This window comes from Scomber scombrus, chromosome 18, assembly GCF_963691925.1.
Source record: "Scomber scombrus chromosome 18, fScoSco1.1, whole genome shotgun sequence".
In the NCBI taxonomy this organism is placed as follows: Eukaryota; Metazoa; Chordata; class Actinopteri; order Scombriformes; family Scombridae; genus Scomber; species Scomber scombrus.
In genome coordinates, this window is record NC_084987.1 from 25974990 (window position 1) to 25995301 (window position 20312).

The 20312-nt window shown below is 42.6% G+C and overlaps 2 protein-coding genes across 2 annotated transcripts; both read right to left on the reverse strand.

Moving 5' to 3' along the window:
- Positions 1-464: 464 nt before the first annotated feature.
- Positions 465-8576, reverse strand: hoxb7a (homeobox B7a). Its single transcript, XM_062438565.1, has 2 exons — positions 8006-8576; positions 465-1873 (listed from the first exon to the last, which is right to left on the reverse strand). The coding sequence occupies exons 1-2, from the start codon at positions 8574-8576 to the stop codon at positions 1608-1610; spliced, it is 837 nt and encodes a 278-aa protein (XP_062294549.1). The 3' UTR covers positions 465-1607.
- Positions 8577-13172: 4596 nt separating this feature from the next.
- Positions 13173-19793, reverse strand: hoxb8a (homeobox B8a). Its single transcript, XM_062438563.1, has 2 exons — positions 19361-19793; positions 13173-13636 (listed from the first exon to the last, which is right to left on the reverse strand). Exons 1-2 carry the CDS (start codon positions 19791-19793, stop codon positions 13173-13175), a joined length of 897 nt encoding a protein of 298 aa, XP_062294547.1.
- Between the last annotated feature and the right edge of the window lie 519 nt (positions 19794-20312).

The following is a 20312-nucleotide window of genomic DNA, read 5'->3' on the forward strand; positions in this document are numbered from 1 at the left end:
CTGCTTTGATTCATAATACTTGATACTTTTACTCCACCAAACGGTTGAGTTTGTGGAAGTTGCATTATATTTAATACATATTTCAGCAGTGGTGGGATAATATTTCAAAAGTTAAAGCATGACTGGATGAAATAAATGCTGTCGTTTTTTTTTTTTTCTCCTCGTAGACCAATCCAGATTTAGAGAAAACCACATGTTGAAGTTATTGTCCCAGACCTTTTTTTTTTACGGATGACCTGCTATTATCCTAAACGGTCTTTCCTCCTTCTCCTGACAGTGTGATAGTGTTAGTAGTCGTATTGTTTTCATTTTATAAAGTGGTTCTATCTTCCAAAAGACACACAGCACATGAAATAACCTCAAACGCAGCTGCTACCGCTGGAACCTTTCCAGGTAGTATGGAAGCTCAAAGATGACCCCAAAAAGAAAAGAAAAAAGAAGCTCATTGCGTTCAACTTTTTTTTTTTTTATTATTTACATACAAGAAAAAACAAGTGCAGTTTAGTCTGGATGGTTATGAGTCAAGCAACAGGAAAAACACAGGTGCAAATACAGAAAAATGAAGACAAACAAACCAGTATATAATTCATTTTAAAAGCATGTCATTCATTCAAGGAGATGCTAAAATCCAAAGGTGCACAAACTCATTGGTCAACTTTTTTCTTTTAAAAAAAAAAAAAGACATCCCTTCTATTCCAATTTCATTTGGACAGATTGTTTTTTTTTTTTTTTTTTTTTAGAGTTATTAAATGAAACATCACATTGTTAGTTAGGACTGCCACCATCAGCTACATTAGCTTAGCATCCCTTCATTTCATGTACAAGATCAGCATGCTTTCTATTAACACGGTCAAACACAGTCAGAGCCACTGAGAACACAGAGGTCACATTAATACTAGAGACACTTTTTAAGGTTGATTTTTGATATTTGTGTAATGCTGAATATGCTAAAGAAACACCAGAATATAAGTGAAGATATAGGATGAAAAAGAACACTTAAAGTATTGGGGAAGACATCCAATTTAAAGAAAATATCACAATTGAACAGTCAAAGGAAATCTGAAATTTTTTTTTTGTGATATGATTTTTTTTTTTTTTAAATTAGCCTATTATTTAAATACAGCTGGAGGAATTCAGCCTCATGTCCTCAGTGTTTCTAAAAATCTGGGTAACAGTCCATCTATACTCCAAAATAAAAATGTGGCACTAAGCCAATAATCCAACTATTCCAGTCTTCTACCACTTACTACAGTGTACAGGCAACATTAACACTGACAACACGCTTTGTATGCACAGAAATCACAAGTGCTGCTGTTTCAGTCGTCCTCTGTTGCAGATCAGATGAGTCATATCATAAAAGGATTATACATGTGTAATGCTCTCAATATATCTAACACTAAAGGAAAACAGCTACATTGATACAGACTATCGTTATAAAGTAAATGCTTGTTATTGTGCTCATACTGGCAGTAGTTGGCTGGACGTTTGATTTCTGCTACTTTTACATCACTGGTGAAAATGTAATGCCAGAGCTAAGAGCTAAAACACCTTTAATGCTGATTTACAGTTTCTCATCTTAAAAGTTACAGTATACGTTAGAGTGATTGTCACTCATCTTCCTCTTCCTCCTCTTCTTCTTCAGCAGTCGGTAAGGCCGTCGTTGAGAGGCCGCTCTCCGTCACCCTGTTCTCCTTCTTATACTTCATCCTCCGGTTCTGGAACCAGATCTTGATCTGCCGTTCAGTCAGACAGAGCAGGTGCGCGACTTCTATCCTCCGCCTCCGCGTGAGGTACCGGTTGAAGTGGAACTCCTTCTCCAGCTCGAGCGTCTGGTGGCGCGTGTACGTCTGGCGACCGCGCCGCTTCTCGACACCTGCGCACATAAAAGCACATATATCCTGTCAGACCTGCTCTACACTCATAGAGACGGTCTTCTTTCACAGATGGACTCTGTGTTTTATATACAATAGCAGCAATGAAAGTAGGCTGCATTTACCTTAGATACGTTTATGTTGTTCAAGTCATGTGAAATAATCTGCAGAGAATGCTATTTATTTATTTATTTATTTATTTATTTATTTATTTATTTATTTATTTATTTATTTATTTATTTATTGAGTTCCAAATGTATGGAAGGTTGAACTGGAAACAAATGGAGGAATTTAGTCAAAATGATTATTGTGAATGTTGACTTTTTAAGTAAAAACTTATATATTTATTATATTAAATTATATGTGTTTTCAAGATCAATGAGTATGAGTTATAATTTTGATTAAGTAAGTTTAAATTAAAAAAAAAATCATTTTGTGTATCATTTCCACACTACAGTGTCCAAACATGTCAAAATCTTATGTCAAAATCATGAGATAGCAAAATAAGATGTTAACTTAAGTACAAAAGTTAACTCAGCGTCTCATAATTCTGACTTTAGAACTTCAAATTCTCAGTTATGATTTTAATTTAGAAATGTTTACTTCACACTGTCAGTGAATATTTAAAATAAAACATGTGTTCATTTAACTACTGTTAATTATTCATCATTATTTCTATATTGTCTCAATTGTGCATTATAAAGATGTTTTAATAAAAGCATTGATTTATTTATTATTACTATTATTAAATTTGAACCTTAAATCACTTCTTTGTATCTCACTTTTTTTCCCCACTTGCTCCAGTCTCAACCTGGCATCCAGTTGCCGCCTTGACACAGTCATCACCTTCACTTCCTGGCAAACACATCTGACTTGTGGTTTGGTAAACACCATAAAGCAGTTACCAATGATGTGGTTAAACTGTGGGTTCAGCTGTCTGTTTGGGACCAGTCTTCACTATTTACTTCAGTGTTTACCCTCAGAGGAGAAAGAACACAGCTCCATCTACCACGCAGCTATGAAAGGTAGGAATTTAAGATTGGAAAAAGATACAAGATGGGACTGATAGTTGCTGATAATGGAGGTGGATGTGCACAGAGGCCTGTGAGCCAGGCTGCTAGTGTAAAACGGTCTTGTTAGAGCGTCGCTAATTCGATTATAAGAAAAAGGGAAGAAAAAAAAAATCCATTGCTCTTCGTGTGAAATATGCTCGAGTGACTTGGTGAGTAAGAGCACAGAAGCCGCGCTGACCTCCTGTCTCCGCGAGGTCACGCGACGCCCGAAGGTTAAAGAGAAACTGGGTCACATTTTCACAGCTCAGAAACATCTAAACTCATTTCCCTCTGCAGAGGTCGTTTCACAGTCTCTGAGACGTCACATTCAGGATCAAACTTTAAATCCTACATGTTACAACTCACTGGAAGGCTGTTATTGAGCTCTGCATGGGTGCTCCAAATAAAGCTTTAGCATCTTTTTCTAACAAATCTGCACCCTGTGGTTTTTTTTGGGGGGGGGGGGTTTGATGCTGCTGCTGCTGCTGCTGCCGCTGCTGCATGTCTGCTGCTCTGCACAGGAATCTGTAAATAAGCTCATGCAGGCTCAAGCTGCAGGTCATCTGAGCTGCTATAAAAAAAAAAACTGCAGTGACCAGACTGTAAAGAATCAGCCTGGGCTTTGTGACTGTTTGTTTGGACTTTAACAGCGTTAGCCGGTGTTTAGCCGAAGCCTCGTGAATGTGTGGATGGCACAGAGAAGAGAGGACGAGGATGTAAACACAGGAAATACACAGAGTCACGTTAGAGCAGCGAGCCAGGGCTAGATGGACAATTTACAATCTAAATGTTTTCACTTCTTTAACCGTTCGAGGCTCTTCTGTTGGGAGGAGATCAGCAGATGAAATCTTACTAATCAGACACAAAATAAGCCTGTTTAAACACTTTTTTTTTATAATGCAGCTAAGATTACCTTTGAGCAGGTCTTACATTAATCTTTGGGACTTTAATCTTCAGCCTCCAGCTGTTTGTTTTCGGGGTGTAAATGAGCTGAAGAAAGAAAATGGATTTACTTTGATGTGATATTGATTTTCGAAGCTTTTTTCTGGCGAAGAGGACAAGAGAGTACAAGCTTTCCACGCTCAAACTGTCCTCGCTGCTGTTTGACAGATGCAGATAAAAAGCTTTATTGCACTCAGCGCAGGACTGCTGCACATGTATACGTGTATATGGGGTCCAGGCCGGAGGACACTGAGGTCATGTCCTGTTTTTTGTCTGGGAATCTGAAGTTTTTGGCAACCTGGGAGGAAGCCCACATTCTATTCTATAAGTGAAATCTTTGCACAACATTTTAGAGGCTCATTCCAGTAGTTTACAGTCCCCAAAATACTCACATTTGACTACTTTAAAGCATAGAATATACACATGAAAATATAAAGGACAGTGCTTATACCTTATCTTACTTTGGAGGAAATTTAAAGACACATTCCTGCCTTTAAAGGAATCAACAGAATTCCCAGCAGTGTAGAAGCAGCTTTAAAGATAACATGAAGTATTAAAATAAAAATAATGATCCAGATATATGAATGTTTTGTATTTCTGAACTACCGCTTGTGTATGACAACTTAATTCCAGAATTTTCTCACCAAAGCTCCACATCTGAAATGTTATTACACTTCACTGCTAATAATAAGTCCTGTCTGTGTTGTAAGTGTTACTGTGTGTGTGTGTGTGTGTGTGTGTGTGTGTGTGTGTGTGTGTGTGTGCTCGCTGGATGAGATAAGCGTGTCATAGATGTGTTACAATAATAAACAGTGTCAGGAGATGATGATGATGATGAAGCTTTCAGTGGGTTTGTCTGTGGTTTTTAATTCTTACATTTTTGCATAAATCTCTCAGTCACAAACACACACACACACACACACACACACACACACACACACACACACACACACACACACACACACACACACACACACACACACACACACACACACACACACACGCCGAAAATCTGTCTTGAGCTCACTGAATATAATTTAAAAAAATATATTAAATCAGCCTAATTCACAAACATACAAAAAACATACAATATGTTCCTATGTTATTTTCCTTTTTCTATATTTGCATTTTTAAAATATCTTACTCTACACTTTCATGAATTCCAAATATTCAATTTTTAAAAAGATCATATTTTATCTCCAATATATATTCACAGTCTATTTAATCCTGTGAACTAAGCGCACCGCCCTCCAGGAAGATGTCTTTCCTTAAATCCAACGCTCATCACCGTGTTAAACTAAAAGTCCCATTTCTGTGCGCGCGCGCCACAGTTTATTGAAGACAGCGATCAGTATGTGTGAGTGACTGAATGTCAGCGCGTGTACGTGTGTGAGATGAAGTATGTGTGTGTGTGTGTGTGTGTGTGTGTGTGAGAGGGAGAGAGAGAGAGAGAGAGAGAGAGAGAGAGAGAGAGAGAGAGAGAGAGAGAGAGAGAGAGAGAGAGAGAGAGAAAGGAAGAATTCATCTCCATTGGTAATATTTTTCTGGTCTCGAGCTGTCGGCGATGATTTGTTCACGCTCGAGGAGCTGGAGTTGGAATTCTCTGGCAATCAACAACAACAAGGGAATGTATTGTACTCACACACACACACACACACACACACACACACACACACACACACACACACACACACACACACACACAGTGATAGACAAAAATACGTGTATAAAAACGACTAGCGTGTAAGTTAATGTGCGTGTATGCGCATGCGCGTGCCCCCGCAAGAGCTCGAGCGCCTCCTTCCTTAATAAGTGCTCGTGTGTTTGTCTTATTCGCCAGTGATAACGGGAACATCCGGGACTTTTCCCCCTCCAATAATCTTCCGACGCCTTGAACTGGAATCGAATCTAAATTAAAATCTATAAATTCATTATACAAGCTGGCTGGTAGTATGACCCCCACCACACACACACACACAAGCACACACACACACACACACACACACACACACACACACACACACACACACACACACACACACACACACACACACACACACACACACACACACACACACAGAGAGAGAGAGAGAGACACGCACACACACGATACACAGAAGAAAAAAGATTAGAAGTGCCAAGAGAAAGAAATATGTTTTGCTGGTGTGTGTGTGTGTATGTGTGTGTGTGTGTGTTTGTGTGTGTGTATGTGTGTGTGTGTGTGTGTGTGTGTTACAAAACTGTTTTCTATTTCCCTGTAACACAAATCTCTTAATGTCTTCAAACTTTGTATTACTGTCGTTATGAACTTATGATTCACTCTCTTTTTGTAACCTAATCTAGAGAATAGTTTCCCTCTCACTCTTCCCTCTCCTATCACTGTCACAATTGATATTCTATCTCATTATTGTATATTACACTTTTTTTCTAAAGCGTTTCCCATCTTTTTTTTTGCTACTCTGCTCTTCAAAACAAAAGCCCAAACAAATATGTTCGACTTTATGAGCCTGAAACAAATAAAATGATTTCCAGTTCGTGTAGCAGTCATCTTCACACCCTCTTTAACACGCAGCACTCACAAACACCACTACACCAGTTCTCTTTCTATCATCACACGGTGACAGAAGTGAATGAGGAAAAGCTGTCTAGTGGCTGTCAGGAGGCTGCTGCTAATGAGGAGAGAGAGAGCTCTAAAAAAGAAATTATAGTGAGTTTGACTGTGTGGTGATAGTTCTGATGGGGAAAGACAAAAAAAACACTTAATTGAAACTTGTAATCTTTAAACATGAAGTGGATGGATCAGTTTTCCACATAAACCACTTTTACGCACGCAAATCCATATAAAAACAATTCATAAAATACACGCAGGCGCGCGGCCTCTACTCAATTTCACACAGGGAGCGCGCATGCTTTAACGAGCTTCCACGTCTCCTATGTTGGTTCGGCGTTGTTCTTATTTTCAAGAGCTAATCCTTCACTTTTACGCATTTTTTACGCACAAACGCGCTCGCCATATTACCCAATTTTGGCACGCTGTCGTTTTTTCTTTTGTGTGTTTTTTTTTTTTTTTTTTTTTTACCATTTTAACTCCAACATAAAAAATGCTCTTTGTGCTTGTGTGTTTGTTGTGGTTCGAGGCTCCGAGGCCCCGCATCCATTCAGCATCCAAACCCGCTGCTATCGTACAAAGCCGGCTTTTACAATCGGGGGAAAGGGCAGGCATTCAGAGATCAAAACCCATCTGCTAATTTATAGTGTTTATATTAGTCGAGGATTGTGGTGACAGTACAATAGCACAATAGGCTTTCATTGGGCCTGATAGTGCTGACAGAAACACACACAAGACTATCTGGCCGGAGAGAAGGCTGAGCTGAACCGGGCCGAACTCTGAATATGAGCGATAACACAGGGAGGAGAAGAAGAAGAAGACTTTCTCTGGAGATTTTCCTCAGTTTCAGACAGTTTGGGATAATGCCACCCCTGTGTTCTCCTGCCCCCTTCTTAAACACAATACCACCTAATGAATATTCACCAAGTCTTAAATTATGGTTTTATGGAGGTCGCAGAGCAATAAAAGATCTGCAAAGAGAGAGAGGAGGGTTGTAAAAAAAGTGACAGGGAGAAAGAGACAGGCAGGCATAGTTCAGCTACCGGCAGTGGCCGCTGCGCAACCGGGCCAACAGTTTAAAGAGCTCTTAACGTAATTATTGGATCGAACTAATAACCCCCTTCACTCTCTCTTTCTCTTCTTTCTCTCTCTCTCTCTCTCTCTCTCTCTCTATCTCTCTGTCTCACACACACACACACACACACACACACACATACTCACACACACACACACACACACACACACACACACACACACACACACACACACACACACACACAATCACCATCACCACCGCCTCCCGTCGCTTTCCCCAACTATCCTTAAGAAAACATTCTCCTCCCGTGCCTCCCCCGTTAAAATCTCTCTTTCACCTGTGAGGCCTCTCAAGTGCTCTCATCACCTCCTCTAACTTTTCCAACGCCCCCCCCCCCCCCCCCCCCCTCACAACCCAACCCATACCCCACCACCACCCCCACCTCCTCTTTCTACTCCCCCTCACCCCCACCCCCCCCCCCCCCCTCTGCTCTCACCTGAGCTTCTCATCCAAGGGTATATCCGTAGCCTCTCTTCGTTTAGCTGTCGCCGTTGTTCCGGGCTACTCTGCCTCCTGCAGGCCGGCTCTGGGAGCCTGGCAGCTAGAGAGCACAGCTGAGATTCTCCGGAGTATCTCTCCGCGGCGCATCCCTGCAGAGAGGAGCACAGCGGCCCGGCTCCATGCGCGCTGTAAGCCCCTCCTGTGCATACTTCTGCGGGGTTGAAATGATGCGAGCCGGGCTGAGTATCCCCGCTGCTCCCGTTCAGTCCCGAAAGAGACAAACGGAACGATGAGGAAGAAGAGGAGGAGGGAAAAGAGGAGGAGGAAGGAGAAGAAGAAGTAGTAGAGGAGGAGGGAGGGAAAGGGAGCGCTCCGACGCCTCTCCCACCGGAGACATGATGGTGGTATCCGCTGGACACGAGGGCGCACGAAGAAGACCCGGCAGGAGACGCAGAGGAAGACGTGGAGGGAGAAGTTGGAGAGTCTGTGAAGAGCAGAGCGGGGCAGCTCGCCGCAGCTTGTTGGTATTTGGAAAACAACGCGTTGGCGAAGTAAAGCGAACTCATAATTTGGCACCGGTGATTTGTAGGCCCGGGGCGGTTTAATGTCGACTTTTTACGAGGCACCGTGAATTATTGGCGGGGTATTACTGTCTAGATTTACACCAAAAAATCACCCCACCCCACACTTCTCCTCCCCTCCCTCCCATTGCCTCGCGGACCACGTGACCCCGCGTCCATGTGATGTTAAGATGCCCAATGGCCGACGGGATTTCCCTCCGGATGCAATATTATAATGGAGAAATTAGCTGCAACACACAGGGAGTGACCGCTATAACACACACACATATATAATCTATATAAGGGAATCAATGCGCAGCAGGTCGGAACGTGTCCACTAATCACTGAGAGCGCATTGGAGCTGGAAAACAAAACGGCTGAGGCTGACTAACATACATTTCAAACTTAAATCTTTACCGTCTTGCTTGTCGGGTTATCAGCGAGCTGTGCGTAAATAGAGGAAAACACCATTAGCTGGAATATTGATTGGACTTGGAATGGAACTGAGCTAGACACGTGCGTAAAGTTGCCAAGAAGACTAAACCAGGAGATAGATTTCAACATACTAACTCATACTTTCTAGAGACCACACATGGAGAAGAGAGGGGTCCCACACAGCAGAGCAGAACAGAACAGACCGTTATTTGCTCATATAATGAACTGTATACAGCTGCTGACTGGTCACTGCACGCAGAGTAATAGAAGAGCGTGTAAACAACACTACAGACGTGAGGGACGTTTATAGACGCAGTCAAACGTGTCACAAAAAAAAAATCATTCTCCAATAACGCCCACAATGAAAGAGTACAGCTGCTGCGCCACTGCACTTTAATTCAACTAATAATCCAAACATGAAGAATTACAGGTTAATATTTCTTAGAGCTTCGTCACGCCTCGTGAAGTAATAGAGCTATAAGCTATGCAAACACAACCAGAAACCTGACTGGATGTTGGAAGAAAGCGAAGATGAATGTGGAGTGTTTTAGAGAAGAAGTATGTGGCTGAATATATTGCTGTGTATTCTACATGTCCTTAAATTTAAAAAAAAGGAGGAGAAGAAGCACATTTAATCGAACTGAAAAGCACCGGGTGTCTTAAACTCTCCTGTTAATTTAATACAAATCAGATGCAGCCTGCTAAATATTTGCATTCACGCATGATTCCGGCATTAAATTTACATCTGATTAGTTCTGGTCACCGCCGCTTGGTCCTCCACCGCCCGAAAAAGGAAACTCACCTGGCGTGCAGGTGCTCCTTTCTTGGATCCATACCCGTGACGTTGACCTTTCTCTGCCACGCAGCGCTGAGTTTAGCAGGATAAAATCTCTGTGCTGAGTTTAATGTTTAACAGGCCCCGAAAGGAGTTATGCGTGAGTAGAAAGAAAAAAAATCCAAAGCACATCCTGCACAATTACAGGATTAGAAAGAGAAGGTTTATTTGTTTAATCCGTAAACACTGAAATGACTGTGTGTGTCTTTCTCATGTGTGCTTGCTCTGCGCAAACTCCACTTTGCTGCGTAAGTGCTTCATGCTTTTTAAAATGTGTATTGTGTGTAAGCGCACGGTCCAGATGGCCTCAGCAAAGCCTGGGTGTGCTGTGCGTAAAAACCTCTCTCTCTCTCTCTCAGAGGTGCCATAAAGTCATTTACCTTTGCAAAAGGCCAAGTGTCATGTCGCTGCTGTTGTTAACTCATAAAAATTAAAACAAAATAGTTTCGACTGTTCCATCTCAAATATAATCATAAATTAGTCCACATCCAAAAATGTGATTAAAAAAGAAGGGAGTGCTGTTTCCATGCCCATATATAGCAAGTTCTTATACATCAAGCATTTAATATATACACTGATCAATATGTTAGGCAACTTTAGAGATGCACATTCAGGCAAATCAGATAACTGAGCTGCTTCTCCAAATTGTAAAGGCCAGCCAAGCATCCGGGTTCACTGCATGTCCAATGAGCTGCAATTATGTTTGAAAATCCCCACCACCAGTACACCAGTACACCAATACACCAGTACAAAGCAGCAAAGGCAGATTTTGCATATATGCTTCATTTTAACTTTACTTCCGTGTCTTGTGGAAAGGCCCCTGTGTCAAAATCTCCATCTTAGTTGATGTTGTGCTCACATGCTGCAAATTCCTAACGCCTGAAGCCTGAAGGCCAGACATAGTTCCAACTCAGTAGTAACCTATATGGTTAGTTTCTGGTTGCAAGTCACGTAATGAAGCTGCCATGTGTAGTGCCATGGGGGGTCAACTGGAGCCTAACACCTAATTCTTCTCTCAGAGCCTTCTACACTGTTTAAATCTCTAAATCTTCTAATATGTGAAGGTCGGTGGACTGTGAACACCAACATCCAGGACATCCAGAAATACAAAAATGCTACTTGTGTGCCTGATAAATATGTTGGATTTAATAAATATATTAGAATGTCGTCAATAAAACAAATGAAACCAGACCAAACATCAGTAGAGCTAGTTGGTAGATTTAAAGGAGCACTACACCAACATTTCCCATGGAGTTCAGTCTAGGGCTGAGTTTGTGTGTAATGTCTTATGTGGCTGTAAATGAGCTTTATAACATTTGGAGAAAAAAAAACCCTCATAATGTTATAGTGTTAACAGGGTTTAAAGAACTGAACATTATAGTTGCATTATGAGACAGTAGAGTCATACTAAGGCTTAAAAGTGATGATTACTGCTTTAATTTGGTTGGCGCACCCCTTTAACACATCAACACTGCTCAATGGGACAGTCAAAGAGGTCCATCAATACTTCTCTGACTTCTGTTAAAACATAAATATCTCACCAACTACAGAAAACCTTTTAGTGTCAGAACAGTCTAAGCAGACAAATTCACATTTTACATTTTTATCGGCTGCCTGCGTGATTATTTTCACCTGGTGGAGACAGCTCGGGGTGTGTGTGAAGTGTGTAGCCTCTCTGTCTGTGCCTGCCCTCTCTTTCTCTCTCTCTCTCTCTCTCACACACACACACACTCACACTCAGCGGTGTTGAGCTTCCTAAAATGTGCACCTCGAAGTTTTTTCAAATTAACGCCTGGAAACCTGACCGGATAAATATTTTTATGCTTTGATGCCTTTAGAGGATTCTCCTCTGAATAACAACCCCAATAGCCCCAAACTGTATGGATATATACATATAAGTAAATATACATGCGCAGTGTGTTTGATCCTCTCATATGGAAACAATCCGACCTCAAGTCGTCATCGTGATGATGATGGAAGGCAGTGTAATGGTGAATATAGAGGCCTGTAATAATGTAAGTGGAGGTGGAGGACCAGGTCATAAATAACGTTATGTTTGAGTAGGATGTGGACTGCGTGTGGGTGTGTGGAGGCGAGAAGGAGGGAAGGAGGGAAGGAGGGGAGGAGGGAGGGGGGGGGGGGGGGAGGTCGTCTGTTGTTTTAAGAGGAGATTTCCGAGTCGAAGCTCAAATGCTTGGCCTCGTGAACTAAACGGTTTTATCAGTCTGGGTGGTGACAGAGGCTTCAGAGAAGGAGAGAGGAGGAAGGGGGAGAGGTAGAGGATGAGGGGAAAGAAGAAGAGGAGGAGAAAGTGAGTCGGGAAAAGAAGTTCAGTCTTTCCTTTTTTTTTGATAATAGACAGACAGGTTCTCTTCTAATTCCATCTTAATTGATAATAACGAGTGAAAAAAACCTCAGTCATCATTCACATAACACAACTTTAAAGCTTCACATTAAATCCAGAACGCAACGTTTCACATTTTATTACATTTTTTTCCCTCGTTTTTATTTTTATGAATGTTCTCTCTCTTTTTTTTTAATCTGCACTGTGCGCATGCTTTTTACCCAAAAAAGAGAAAAAAAAATGAAGACAACATAAACAAACACCATCGATCAAAAAACGAACTAAAACGAGAAACGACAATTAGAGTGTGTAAAAAAGAGACCCGACCTACTAAAACGGCATAAATAGGCAGTTTCATGTTGTTGGAAATTTCATTAATTGCTACGTCATCATCATCGTCATCATCATCATTAATCATTGCCATAACAACAACAACATAGAAGTGAGAAGTACAGTAAAAAGTGCACCATCATCATTTTTAACTTAAAAACTATACAGCTGCCAAAGATAAAATTGTTAATGATAAACTTCTAACAATATAGAAATGTTTCCACGATAATTGTTCCACAAAGAAAGGAAGCTATCATTTTTCTTTCTTCTTTTTTTTTTTTTTTTTTTTAAACACTAAAGTAGACTATGTTGAGTTTGAGTTGGATGGATCAACCCCCCGCCCTCAGTTAAAATGAATTTTATTTTATTTTTGTTGTTTGTTTTTTTTAAAGTCCATTTTCTTGCTTCATTGTGTTTTTTTTTTCTTTTTCTTCCCGCGGTTTGCAGACAGAGGTTCGAGGACCTCTTTCAGTCCGTCCGGCTCTCCATTTAGGAGACTCAAGTTCCTTCCCATCGATTGAATCGTGGAGACAGCGGGGCAGTCCAGTGGCCTCAGTTAAGACAAAAAAACACCCCCCCCTTCCTCCCTCCCTCCCTCCCTCACCCCCCATCTTGTCCAACATTTACACCCCCCCCCCCTTCTTTCTCTGTCTCCTCCCTACATTTGCTTGTGGGTCTTCTCGCAGCAATCCTCGTTCACAGAGGCCTGTGACCCCGCCGTGCCCGCCACCGGTACAGGTACAGGTACAGGTACAGCTACAGGTAAAGGTAAAGGTACCGGCACCGTCACCGCTACTCCTCCTCCTCCACCTCCTCCATCGCCTTCTCCTCCGCTTCCAGCTCTTCCCGGCCCGCCATCCCGTATCTCGTTCTCCCTCCTCTCCCTCTCCACTGCCTCCTGCTCGCTCTTGCTGCTGGGGAACTTGTCCTTGTTGTTCTCTTTCTTCCATTTCATCCTCCTGTTCTGGAACCAGATCTTCACCTGTCTCTCCGTCAGTGCCAACGCGTGAGACACCTCGATGCGGCGTTTTCGGGTCAGGTAGGGATTGAACAGGAACTCCTTTTCCAGCTCCAGAGTCTGGTAGCGGCTGTAGGTTTGACGGCCCCGCCTCCGTCCAGCAGCTAGTGGGGGTGAGGGGAGGGGAAGGGAGGGGAGGGGGAGATATTGTTAGAGGCATAACTACACTCTTACAACTTCTCTGCCATCATGTAGCCTGTTATAAAGCTCTTATTTAAACGTGCATTTCCCACGCGCTGCAACAGGTGGACCAAAAACATGTAGTCAATTCAGCAGCGGTGCTTTTCAATCACGACTTCTGATGACTTATTCAGTGACTCTCATTATCATATAATGTGTCAATCAGCCTATTTTAAATTAACTGATGAACTAATACAAAAAAGAACGCCTGTGACAAATTTCGAGGACGCCTTCATATGACCAACAATCAAAAACACCAAAAGTGTGTGTGTGTGTGTGTGTGTGTGTGTGTGTGTGTGTGTGTGTGTGTGTGTGTGTGTGTGTGTGGGTGTGTGTGTGTGTGTAGCCTACAGATACATAAAATAACTGAAATGTCTTTGCTCGTGTCCTTAATGTTAGAAAACAACATGTGGAAAAGAATCATGTGATCCTCATGTGAATTTAATGGTCAGGGGTCACATAGGGATGTATACACACACACACACACACACACACACACACACACACACACACACACACACACACACACACACACACACACACACACACACACACACACATTACTCTTCTACTCTTTAAACATGAGTCCACAAACAGATACACAAACTCCTCCAGTCACACAGTTCCTTTCATTATAAGAAAGAAAAAAGAGAAGCCACTCTTACATAACACAACAGACTAAACTACTGAGCACTTACAGAAACGCACATAAATATTTGATGCTATAAATACACCATCAACACTTTTAAAGGAGAAAAGAAGGGATCCTGCTTACTGAAGATCACAACAGAGACTAAAGAGCTGCTTTTAATGGCGAACTTAAGAAAAAAAAAAAAACCTTTTAATCAGAAACGGGTCAAAAAAACAATGAAAAATGATTCTAAACTTCATTTTATTTCTGACACCATGCAGGTCATTATTTACTGTGGTGTTCCTGACTTCACTGACTTGAAAGTAGCGCAGAGGCAGAGAAGCCGTTACTGTCAACACAGACTCAATATAAAGTCCATAAATACTTAATAAACGTGCACTAGCTCAGATATTGTGTTTTCTGCACACACACACACACACACACACACACACACACGCACACACACTGAAAAAGCACGTGAGGAAAAAAAAAAAGGTGAAAAATATTCCATCACTCACCTTCCACCAGAGAGCACATGCACAACATCACATCATCTCTACACGCTTTAAACGGGCTGATACTTTCAATCTGATGCTTTAAAACAGCACAATTCTCCACCTACTCAAACATATGCGCGCGCACACACACACACACACAAACACACACACACACACACAAAAGTCATAAAAAAGATAAATGCTGCACGTGGCTTCCTCATTTGAAATCCACACATCTCCTAATAAAAGTTATTTTAGTTTAAAGTGGGCGAATAAAAAGATACACATTTAACAGCGGAGGCCTGGCAGCAGACCGCCGACGGATGACACACACAGGACATTTGTGCAAGTGATTATATTTCCATAAAACTGTTTGTCTTCCTCTTTGATTAGTCTACCATGAGAGTGGGAGAAAGGAGCGCTGCTATAGCGAGGACAGAGAGAATGAAGTCAAACCCGTCTGCTTCTGCTGCTGCTGCTGCTGCTTCTGAATTACTGGTTGACAAGTTGAGCATGAATAAGTGTTCAATATTAAACATAGGCTGCCACACACTGGAAACAAGTGTCAATATTTAGTCTATATATTGATACATTTCTATATTTATATCGTCATTTATACCGTTTATTTCTTCAATGTCATGAAAAAGCGTCTAATTGCTTGTAGGCTTTACACATTGTTGGGAGCGGATCTGACCCCTAACACTACACACACACACACACACACACGAACACACACAGAGAGAGACACGCACACAAACGCACGCACGCACAATCCTCCCAGGACAGTAAAGTTTCTGGATTAAATTACAGTGACTTTGATGGAAGCGCGTTTACCACTAAATCACATAGAGGGCTTGTATATATATATATATAGTCTATCAGCTGTGATCACATTATATTATGTTCTGAAGCCTGCAGGTAAAGGGTGAAAAATATCCTCAATATCCATTATATATCTACCACGAGCCAAAGTTCTTACAGGATGGTTTGTACTTTGAGACTCATTAGATTTCCACATAGTGAGACTATATACGGGCACAGAGCTGCTTTTTATTGTCAAAAAGCTAGAAGAAGAAGAAGGAGAAGAAGAAGAAGAAGAAGAAGGAGAAGGAGAAGACAAGGGAGTCTTTATGGAAATGCATGAACTTGTAAGTGATGTAAATGTCTTGTATGTGTTATCTGTCACAGGGCTGGCGCCGTGATTTCGTGCTATAGGGACTAAAGGGAAGTGGGCGCCACATTCACTGCTGTCACCAGCCATGAATTAAGGGAAATGGGAAACACTTTCGTGGATAAAATAACAGCACGGACGCTTTGATCCGAAAGGTTTTGACTAGGGGGGGGGGGGGGGTGTAACGTGCGCGGGGAATTTAACCCCACAACCCCCGCGTGCGTCAGTGCACTTCACCGACTAGATGAAGAGACACAAGCAACACACTTAAATAACACACCTCCACTTTATATATCTGTGCTTTAGTACATCCAACAACTTTTTTTTTTTTTTTTTTTTTTTAGGAATCATCCATAAATCCGTGTCATTTTTTTTCTTGTTTTAACACCAGTTGATGGATGATATGTTGTTTTAAGCTCCAGAGAATGACCCAATCCTTAATGATATAACATTTTCCAGACCTGATACATATGAAACCTTCGCAAAGCCAATTAGCTTCTAGATAAGCCTTCTACAAATGCACAGCATGTTGGCAGATGACATTTTGGAAGAAGGACAAACCAGGTTCCTTCTGGAGAGCCGAGACAAAAAAAACTCTAATACCATTAAATACATTCATTCATTGGCTTAATCACATTTTTTTTCCCTGCCTGTTTTTCCCCCTCCGATTGTAAAGTCGTACAGAGAGAGAGAGAAAAAAAAAAAAAAAGATTTATCAAGATTTGCAAGCAGCAGCGGTGAAGTCGTAAAAAACGGGGCTCGTATTCAGGAGCACACAAGTCATGCTCGGATATTAAAACCTGCAGCTTTGGGAGCTCAGGAACTGTTTTGAGACATATTCAGTGAGCTGGCCCTTATAATAGGAACGCAGTGGAGGGGTTGTGGAGTAAAGGAGGGGAGGCTAGCTCTCCTCTTTATAACACAAATTATATGAAAAGTACCCGCTCGTTAAATGGGGGGAACGGGGAGGATAACCGCCTCCACCGCTGCGCTCCATCCTCCCGTTTCACCCATAGAAATAAAAGAAAAAGGGGGGGGGGGGGGGGGGGGGGGGAAGAGCGTCCGCCTTTTTCTGCTATTATAACTAATAAATCCTCGCGCCGAGCAAGGATAATATCCCATCAAACCGTGCGCGGGCTACGTGCGTATACAATGCATTCTCGGACCTTGGAGGTACAGAGCTTGCACGGCTTGACACGCCTGGTTTCCTGTTTTGACTCGACTTTTCGGCCCCCGGATCGGAGCTGCACCCGTCCGGCACGCCGTTAATCCCACGTAGCCTATACTGTTAGAAAGAACTATTAATCATCAGTCTAATCACTGTCATCGTGTGTATAGCACGACTGAACCCCCTTCAAGAAGTCGCTCTCCACCCGAGTCTGAGTCTAGCCGGTCCTTCTTAAAGCTGGGAATGATTTAAAAAGCACACACACACACTCACTAACACACTCACACACTCATATACTCACATACACACAGGAGAGCCAGGAGACAAGTGTTAGGAAAAATGTAACACATGCTTTAAAAAAGATGTAAATTTGAACATTTTACTAGCCGTACAAACTGGAATCCTTCATGGAGTTACACAAGCTCCAACACACACACACACACACACTTACACTCTTATACACACACAGACACACACACATAAACCGCTGGGAAGCACATAAGAGGAAACACTGAGTTCATAGACTTATAAAAAACCTGCGTAAATATGAAGAATCTGCTGTTATACTATCATCTGTGGCAAGTGAAAACGCGTGTAAAAGGATTAAAGAGGGAGCAGCTGTAGGTGGTGTGTGTGTTTTTAATTTATTATTATTATTATTTTATTTTTATGATCATAATCATGAAGCCACAAAAATCCTGTACAGGCCATAACCCGTCTGCAGTCCTACTTTGAAAAATACAACCGAGAACATAAGCAATAAACTCTCACTCTCTCTCTCTCTCACACACACACACACACACATGTACACACACACATGCACACACACACACACATGCACACACATGCACACAACAGCAAGAAATATGGGCTCAAACAAAATAGACTTCTATACGTGTCAATCCATTCACTGCTCTCTCTGTCTGTGTGTATATGTGTATGTGTGCGTGTGTGTGCATGTGTGTGTGTGTGTGTGTGTGTACGTCTCCCTGACAAAAATGCCGTCTTGCATAATCAGTCTTACTGTGGTATTGCTTTGAGCCATCAATTATAAGCCCGGCTTCCAATATAATGCAAACAATTTGAAAAAAAAAATCACATTTTTTATTCTGTTATGTGATTTATAACCGATCGAGTTGAACAGAACCATATTCACTGGTTATATATACGCCTCAAAAACACACACACACACACACACTTACAAAACTCAAAAGCTTGAAAGCTGAACCATCACTTGTGGGATGTTTTGATATATCAGACAGGGCCTGAGATCACACGCGCTATGTAGGTGCTAAATCCGAGTGAAAATACATCCATATTTTTAGGGGGATTTTTAATTTTTTTTAAACTATGAACAAATCCAGACTCCTACACTCACACCGCTCCTCTCCTGCTTTAACCCTTGTGGGGGTTGAAACTGCACATGCATGGCCACCGTGTAGCCAATAATCCCAGAGACCACAGGCTATAGTCGTAAAAGCAACAAAAAAAAAGAAGAGAGAAAAAAAAAAGGCAGTAAAAGTTTAACCCGGGTCAGACCTGCATGTCTGAGATGAGTCTGTGTGGCTGCTGGAAACAAACCACCACCAACAACTCTTTCCCATCTGGTCTAACCGGGGGTCTCTCTGTGTTTAGAGGGGGGATTTCTGTCTCATGAAGAGGTCTCTGAGGTTCAGTTCTCTCTCCTCTGCCCCCTCCGCTACCCCCCTCTAACATCTCTCGCCTATTTGTGTCTGCTTTCTCCTTCTCCTTCTCTCTTTCTCTCTCTATGTGTGTGTGTGTGTGTGTGAGTGTTTCTCCTCGTACATTCTCTCAGTATATGACCGGGGCAATTAAACCCTAAAGTCATTCACAAGTTTTGGTGCTGCCAATAAAACCATAAACGTGCTTTTGTCTCCCGCTCTGAACTCAGGAAGCTCTAATTACCTCTTTAAATTGTTGCTTTTTTAAAGTACTTTTCCCCAAAACTTTCCTCTACTATTTCCCCCCCTCCACTCCCTCTGTGTCTTTATTTTCTGTGCTCCCTTTCTTGGAGGAGCAGAGCACCGCTATGCTCTCAACATGGACACTCACCTTTGCAAAGAGGAGGATTCACAATGTGTAAAGAGAGACAGAGAGACACACACAGAGAGAGAGAGGGGCAAAGATTTAAAAAGAAAAGAACCCACTCCGTTCCCTCACCTTGCGGCCTCATCCAGGGGAACAGCTGCGTGGGTGAGGGGCTTTGCTCAGTTCCCTCCGCGTCCTCGCCACTTAGTCCGGGTGCACCTCCCAGCTTACAGTCGCTGTACTGGACCAGATCTGCGTCTTGGGCCCCGAAAAGCGTCTGGCGTTGCAGGGCGTCGTATCCGTAGAAGTTCCCCGGCTCTCCGTGGCATGTGACCGCGCAGGGGCTCTGCTGGTACGGGTTGCTTGGCAGCGTGGAGGCGCTGTGGTGGTAGAAGTCCTGGATCTGCGGAGCGTGCTGGAAGGTGGCGCCGGAGCCCGGGCCGTACACTACGGTGGGCCGGCTGCCGGCCAGATCCTGCGCGAAACCGCACTCGTAGTAGTTCGGACGTAACGAGTCCCCGCTTTTATATTTGGAGAAAAGCGAGTTGACGAAATATGAACTCATCTTTTGTGTTGTTGTTGTTGTTTTTTGTGTCAGTCTGTGTTCGGGGGGCTCGAGGAAGCGACCGGCGGCTCTCAATTGTGTTTTCTGTTGTTTTTTTTTTTCTTGCTTCTGTCTGTTCGGTTTTGAGCAGAGAAACAAACCAACTGACAGAGAGACACGGAGGGGAGGGAGGGGAAGAGTGAGGCAGGTCTGCCGCCGGTGTCGGTGACCGTTGTTGTGGTGTTTCCCTCTCTCTCTCACTCTCTCTCTCTCTCTCTCTTTTCTCTCACGGCCACAACAGACGAGCCGGTCCTCGGTGTGAGTAACGGTAACGGCAGCCAGCCGGAGCGGTAAAAGCCACAGACCACCACCACCACAATAATAACAACTACTACTACTATTATCACACAGATTCCATAAAATATCCAGCGAGGAAGAAGAAAAAGAAGAAGAGGAAGAAGAAAAAGAAGAAGAAAAAGAGGAGAAGTAGAGGAGGAGGAAGGGCTCGTGCGCATTCCGGTGTTAGCGCTGTAAGCGGGA